Source organism: Hordeum vulgare, chromosome 2H (assembly GCF_904849725.1).
Source record: "Hordeum vulgare subsp. vulgare chromosome 2H, MorexV3_pseudomolecules_assembly, whole genome shotgun sequence".
Taxonomy (NCBI): Eukaryota; Viridiplantae; Streptophyta; class Magnoliopsida; order Poales; family Poaceae; genus Hordeum; species Hordeum vulgare.
In genome coordinates this window covers 43,799,636-43,807,053 of record NC_058519.1, presented here as the reverse complement: position 1 = coordinate 43,807,053, position 7,418 = coordinate 43,799,636, and the positions used below count along the sequence as shown (strand labels likewise).

At 46.3% G+C, this 7,418-nt stretch overlaps 1 protein-coding gene across 1 annotated transcript; it reads left to right on the top strand.

Moving 5' to 3' along the window:
* The first annotated feature begins 689 nt into the window (after window positions 1–689).
* On the top strand, window positions 690–7,032 carry LOC123424756 (universal stress protein PHOS34-like). The gene is made up of 5 exons (XM_045108434.1): window positions 690–999; window positions 5,742–6,203; window positions 6,300–6,397; window positions 6,489–6,607; window positions 6,689–7,032. Exons 2-5 carry the CDS (start codon window positions 5,987–5,989, stop codon window positions 6,774–6,776), a joined length of 522 nt encoding a protein of 173 aa, XP_044964369.1. The 5' UTR covers window positions 690–999; window positions 5,742–5,986; the 3' UTR covers window positions 6,777–7,032.
* Window positions 7,033–7,418: the final 386 nt, after the last annotated feature.

Sequence of the window (7,418 nt, the reverse complement as noted above, 5' to 3'; positions counted from 1 at the left end):
AGATGCTCCGCCTAATCCCTCCTCCCGAGCGTCGCCCCGCCGTTCAATCTCTCGAGCCGCCGCCGCCCCGCCGCACACCGCGCCCCCGGCGACCACCTCGCCGCGCCGCCCGTTCCCCTGGCCAGAAACGCCGAGCCGAAGCCCCCGCGCCCAGTCGTCGCGCCGCCCGTCGCCAGCTGCGTCGCGCGCCGCCGCCGATTGGATCTGGCGAGCGCGCCGTCTGCTGCCGCCATGCCTCCTTGCCTCGGAAAACGTAGGGTCTTATTCATAAAAGTGAAACATTTTCCTCATTTAAGAAAGGATTGCGGGTTGATTAACTGAAAACGAATGAGCCTTTTTGCAAAAATGACACGTCGGACGAAGCCTTATTTGATTTAGGGGTTGTTTGGTTCCCAGCCTAAGGTTGCCACGACTAACCTTAGTCATGCCACAATACCTTAGGCATATGTTTGGTTCATTGCCACACTTGTGGCTTGCCACACTTTTCTAGTTATATGGTCCACATGTCATACACTTATTTTTTTGTCAAATCTTGTCACACTTGTGGTATTCATTTTGTTAGTAACACTTTTTGTGGAAGCCACACTTTACCTAAGGTTAATTGTGGCAAAGTTAGTCATGAACCAAACATGTCCTTATTATTAGGTAGAGATTTTTGCACCGGCAGTAAAAAAAGGTGGGGGCTGTTGGGAGGACGGTGGATTATGTGGGTCGGTCTAATTTCGGCCGAAGCCCGTAGAGCGTCTCCTCTCTTCTCCTTGTGCGACGCACAAACGGCCTTCTCTTCACACAGGACGAACAAGAACCCTAATCCCCAAATCCTCCACCTCTCTCAAATCTTGAGACCTGGTCCCTAAATCGGACCATCGATTGACTATGCGGCAGCTCGTCTTGAGATCCTGTCGATCCCGGGTGCGGCGGGGCAGCGACGGCGGTCTGGAAGCTCGCCGCGGCAGGACAGGACAAGCGGGGGTTGAGCAGCAGCGTCTGGCTTACTAGGTACGACATCAAAACTGTTTAGCGGTGGTCTCATTTCTTCGTTTCCAGTAGTTTTCCTCTAGCCTTAGGATCCGTGTGGAAGTTACAGGTGTATAGTCACAGTCACAGAAATGCTAGTCAAGTGTTTCAGTAAAACTCTGAAATGATTCTCGTCAAACACAAAAAAGTGTACAAGGAGCCTGTAAAATTCTAGTAACAACGTATACACCTATCGAAAAGACGGTGTATCTGCAGATGTGACGACTAGTGGCTCGGACGGAACCATCAGCCTCACCATCCTTAAGAGTCATGAAAGTTTAGTATAATAGTCCAATTAGTTGGCTGGACTTCATTTTTGAACTTGCACTTAATGGGGCGTTTGTAGAACAAAGATGTCACAATGTTAATGCATGGTGGTCTAGTTTGGTTGCTGCGCTGGAGCGATTTGGTTGAGCCTCAACTATCCGTCTTTGGTTGCTACACTGAGATGGCGCCTCGCTAAGGCACGTCCACCTTGCAGCCCACCGTGCCTGCCGCTGCATCCTCCAGGCGGTCGTTGGTGAGAACAAAGGAATAAGCGAAAATGAAAGACAGCCTTTACGTTTGGGCTTTCCAAAGCTGTCCCCGCGCATGGTTTGCAACCAAACGCCTCCATCTTCCTTATGTCTGAGCAGGCAAGCAAACCGTGTTGACCAGGCACCATTTCTCATCAGGCAACTTATCCAGGGCAGCAACCAAACTAGCCCGTTGTTATATGTGTAGGTTGTTACAAATCTTTTTCGTTTGCCTGGTTCTGTTTATAGGATGCTAGCTGTTCCATGCACTAAGTTTCAAATAGTATTAGCAAACTTGTTACACGTTGCTGTCAACAGCTTGTCCTATTTTGATTTTATTCTTATTGTTATCTGGCATTTTATTCAACTATCTGAGCCACTGTAACTACTCTTCCCTGCTGCCAGCCACAGAACCGCCGTTGAAAGCCACTTCCATCGGTGCCGCTCCCCGCTTTAGTAGACTGGTAGGCCTCTTCTGCCTCCATGCTCTTCCTTCCATCCTTTCATTCTGTCATGAACTGATATTTGATCTGATTATTTCCGCTTTCCTTCACAACTTGTCAGAATGGCTTGCACACTGATGAACCACTCCAAGAATGGGGCAACCTCCACTGCTGACCTTACAGATGACCTTATCATTGAGATTCTGTCCCTGCTGCCCGTCAAGTCAGTCTGCCGATTCAAGTGTGTCTCCCGGCTCTGGTACCACCTCATCTCCCAACACCGCAAGAAGCTGCCCCAGACCATCTCCGGCTTTTTCTACCCCAAGGACAATTTTCAACGCCTATGATGGTTCGATAGCATTTCCCACTTTTGATGGTATTTCGGGGGACCAAAAACAGCTATTCCCTGATTCCTCGTTGCCCTTCTTGACGGGGTACAAGCAGATTTTGCCAAACGACTGCTGCAATGGTCTTATTTTCTGCATCTGCTGGAAGGACTCCCCAATAGGCGAAGCCGATTATGTGGTATGCAATCCTGCCACCGAGGAATGGGTAGTCCTGCCTGATGCTGGTTATGAAAGTGGTGCATTGGCATACCGTTTGGGTTCAGATGCAGCCCTGTCACCCCACTTCCATGTGTTCCAGATCCTAGGGGGTGATGAGGACTATGGATATATCTCAGGAGTTAGTATCTACTCATCAAAGACAGGAGCCTGGAGCTACAAGGAAAATGGTTGGGGCGACAATGAGATTCAGTAGGTGACATGAGAGGTGTCTTTTTTAATGGAATGATGCACTTGCTCACCTGCGAGTTTAAGATACTTGCAGTTGACACCGAGGGTAAGACATGGAGGACCATTTCTTTGCTGGAAAGTATGTGTATGAGAAACTTTTCTTTAGGTCCTCTTGCTTTTATTGGTCAATCTCAAGGGCGGTTGTACTTTATAAATATGAGCGACAACGAGAGCTCCAAATTATCAGTCTGGATTCTTGAGGACTATAATAGTAATGAATGGATCTGTAAGTACAGCATCAGCACTTCACAACTTTTTGCGGAGATTTCTGGGGAGAAGAATCTCACGTTACAACGAGACTATGCTGATCTCATGTTGCAAAGGGACTATGCTTTGATCGCAATCCATCCTGAATGCAATATGTTATTCTTTGTTTGGAGGTGCGAGGATGTTCTACTGTCATATGACATAGACCGTGGTAAAGCTTGTGTTATCTGCAGCCTAAAAGATCATTCATTTGCTCCATATCTTCCCTATGTTCCATCTTTCTCACGCATTGGCAGACCAAGAGCGGAAGCATGACTCCAGGGTGGAGGCTGACAGTTGTTACCGACAATTATATGTTATCTTTTACAAGTGGAGGACCTTCAGTTATCACAACTACCATAGGGCTACAGCTTGGTTAGCTCTGTATGACTTTTCTTTTTCCCTCTGCAGTTTTGCTTTTGCTTTTATTTAGTCCTGATATATCTATGAAATGAAATGCTTTCAGTCATTAAGACCCTGTAACTTGACTTCATTTTGATTATTTACTAAGTCTGCTTGTTTTGGACTAGCCTGATTACATGTGCTAGTCATTGGTTTCTTGCCTGCTCATTTCTCCTTCTCCGGCATTTCATATCTTCTCCATGAGTTAGATGTATCCTTAAGAAATAAAAATAAAAAATGTTAGAATGAATCGTTGCTATCTCATGCTAATAAAGACAAGGTAACTTATACTGATTTTTTTTTTGGGAAATTGAAGCACAGTATGCATTGAGTTAAAATATATGCATTAATGGATCCCTCTACAATCTATCGGCAACCCATGGAGGCCACCATGGGCGGAGCTACACTAGGAAATGGGTGTACAAATGCACACCCATTAATTTTGGTTTTCACTCTAAGAAGATGTATATACAAGCTTAACAAGAGTATTTTGCATATATTACTCCGTTCTAATTAACTAAAATAACATTGACCGTGAGTTATGTACACCCATTTTTGTGAACCTGGCTCCGCCACTCAGGCCATTAATGTGACTCGTGGTTTATGGGAGACGGTGTGATGCCTTCATTAAATGTGCTTCTTATACGTGAATCCTGGACGAAATTGCTATGTCCATATTTCCCATATATGTTGACTGCCACTTATATCAAACTTTTTTTTAACTCTACTTATATCAATCTTGGTAGAGACAACTTGAAGCAGCGTTACCTTTGTGAGTTTTTGCCTGACCTAAATGGTGTCCTTGTAAGGCCAGGAGCTTATGCTTCCGTTTTTGGAAAATCAAATGAATTTCTGTAAAAGAAAAATTGTGGGACTAGTACTTAAGATTCTTATGTTTTACCTGTACGCTTGAACTTGCATGTTGGCCCATGCATAGGCAAGAAGTTTTGCATCTGTAGCTGAAACAACTTTAAAACAAGCAAATCCCTGCGGTCATTTTTAGTGTGCATATAAGTTTTGGCTGAAGTCAAAGTATCTCTAACTTGATCAAAGTTATAAAAAAAGTATCGACATTCACAATACCAAATCACTATCATTAGATTTATTATGGAATGTAGTTTCATATTGTATAACATACATACTTGGCATTGTAATCGTTGATAATTTTTAATATTAAGTTTGGTCAAATTTTGCTATGTTTGATTTGACACAAATCTTATACGTGGAGTAAAAATGAACGGAACGAGGGAGCACGCAGCTACTAACACTGAGAAGCGAAGCTGTTGTTTTGGTGTTATATGCATAATATCAGTATATGGATCCATCCAAATTCCACAAAAGTCCGAAGTGGAAGTTCTTTGGAAATGTCGTATGGACATTTCCACTACAAATCTATTTTTTCTTTCTATAAAGGCATTGCACACCTGTGGGTGCTGCATGCGGCAAAATTTCGTGTTTTGATACTTTTTTAGAAGTTGATCCAGATCTGTTCCTAGTTTGTAAAAATTTCAGGAACCAACCTTTTTCCTACCGCTACGGACCCTAGCTCGAGCACTTGGCGCGGACAATGTATGCTGCTGCTTGTAACCTTTGTTTCTGATTACTGACCACTGCAATAATCGGAAACAGTGTTGCTGAATACTGAAAAAGAGCCGGGAGCATGTGAGTTCGGGATCAAAAGAGGGCGTGTACCCAGAGTTTTTAAGCTCGGGATCAAATGAGCTTTGTGAACACTAAATCCTGAGAAATAGAATAAAGTAAAAATAAATCAAAATTTTCTGAAATATTCCTGGGGCAAACATTGACAAAAGTTTTCAGCGCTTTCAAAAACTCAAGAAAGAATCATATTCGTGAAAGCCGTGGCAAAAATAAAATAAAGCTGATGCTTCAAAAATGTTATTTTCGAAAGTATTTTGAAGCGCTGATTTATTTTTATTTTTGTCACGAATTTCATGAATGTGATTTCATGCAAGCACTTCAAAATTTGTCGAAGGCCATCATACAAAAAGAATAGTTTTTGTTCTGTTTTCATTTTCGTGTGATTTTACTGTTCGCCGCATACTCAAATGAGCTCTCGAGGAGAACGGAGAACATGGCTTTCGCCACGTAGTCTTCTTCGGTGTACAACTTAAAGTAAAGCGAGTGCGTGCTCCTGTGTTCAAAAGAATAAAATAAGCGTATGTTTGCTGACCAGACCAGTAGTATTATCTTTACTACGCTTTGACGAACCACAGGTTTCGGGAGCAGAAACTGAACAACTAACGATCAGCGTGAACTGGCTGAATGACTGTACTATAACACTATCAGTCGTTATCCTCCTCCAGGACGGAAGTTGCAAAGCCGGTGCTGAAACCAACAGCGCGACGAAAACCGGGGCACCCCTGCCGGCGCCGCCGCCGCCGCCAGTATCCATCGTCATCCACCCTTGGCCCGCCGCCTCCACTCCCTCCGGCTTTGGCCGCCGGTCTGCCATATATACGCCCCTCAGATCTCGCCGCTCATCACCTCATACACAGCAAACCTGCCAGCCAAAACCAAGAACGTACATCCCAGGCCAGTGCCCCTTGCAATGGCGGAGAGCAAGATTGCTGCACCTGCCGCGGCGGAGGCGGAGGATGGCAGTAGGAAGAAGACGGTGGTGCTGGTGGCCGTGGACGACAGCGACCACAGCTACCGCGCGCTGGAGTGGGCCGTGCGGCACGTGGCGACGACCGGCGCGGCTGCCGAGCTCGTCGTCGTCCACGCCAAGCCGCCCGCGTCCTCCGTCGTCAGCTTCGGCAGCCCCGGTGCCGGCCGTGAACCCCGTTGATTTCCAGCTTGGTTTCCGTCTCTCGGTTCGGAGTTTGCGCCGGAGCTGACTCGATCTGCCTCGGAATTTTCAGCCGCCGCCGGGGACCTGGTGAGGGTGGTGGACGCGGACCTGCGGAAGCGGGCCGAGGACGTCGTCGACAGGGCGCGCCGCCTCTGCGTCGCCAACTCGGTAACAGCCACCGGCCCACCGCCCGTTCGCCGCATTTGCAGAGAAATTCAGCAGTGAGATCACAAATGCATTGTTGTGAGTTGTGACGCAGGTGCATGCTCTGATAGAGGTGATCGAAGGGGAGCCGAGGCACGTGCTCTGCAGCGCCGTCGACAAGCACCACGCCGACCTGCTCGCCGTCGGCAGCCACGGCTACGGCGCCATCAAGAGGTAATTGGCGGTTTGTCCTTCGTGCTGCTGGCTGGCTAATGGCCGTGGGTTTCATCTGAACCAGCTTGACGCTTGTTGCAGGGCGTTTCTTGGGAGCGTGAGCGACTACTGCGCCCACCACGCGCACTGCTCCGTCATGATAGTCAAGCAGCCCAAGTCCAAGAACTGATCGCCGTTTCCGGTCGCATCACCATTGCGTGCCGAGCTTTGCTGTATCCCTTTGTGATTTCCTAGAGTTTTGCGCACATGACTATGTCTCTGCATGCACATGTGTATGCGTGTAAACAGTGTGGCGAAATTTGAAGCACCACGTACGAGCTTACATTTCCAGCATCGCAAGCGACAATGTTACTGATTTTCAAATGTGTTTCAAGTCGACGAATACAGATAATCCAAGTAAACGCTCGCCATGACGGAGGCACGTAGATTTCAAGAATCGCCCAAATAAGTTTTACAGAAACATCACGAAGGGACCTAGAATAACTGAGCACATGGATAATACTAGAACAGCGGATGCAGATGTTAGCGGAAGATGAATATGAAGCATTTGGGACACGTTTGGTTATCTGCATCATTTTTAAACACTTTGCATACTTATCTCAGTTAAGCCTGATTGAGCAAATGCAGACATTTTTTTTTAATATATGCATGTTGATTGGTTGTCTGCATTTTCTTTAGTCTGCATGTGTCGAAAGAAAAGGCATGTTGTTTGGTTGCGGGCTTGTTTTCATGAAAACGCAAATCAGGTTGTTTGATTATATTAAGGACAATTGTGTGGTAACCTCCTCGTCGGTATGATGAGATTATGATA

Bases quoted from the DNA above. Each gene is read 5' to 3' on its own strand.
- LOC123424756 (XM_045108434.1), top strand. From the start codon at position 5,987: ATGGCGGAGAGCAAGATTGCTGCACCTGCCGCGGCGGAGGCGGAGGAT. The intron at 6,204-6,299 runs GTGCCGGCCGTG...CGGAATTTTCAG, and splicing joins CGTCAGCTTCGGCAGCCCCG to CCGCCGCCGGGGACCTGGTG. The intron at 6,608-6,688 runs GTAATTGGCGGT...CGCTTGTTGCAG, and splicing joins GGCTACGGCGCCATCAAGAG to GGCGTTTCTTGGGAGCGTGA.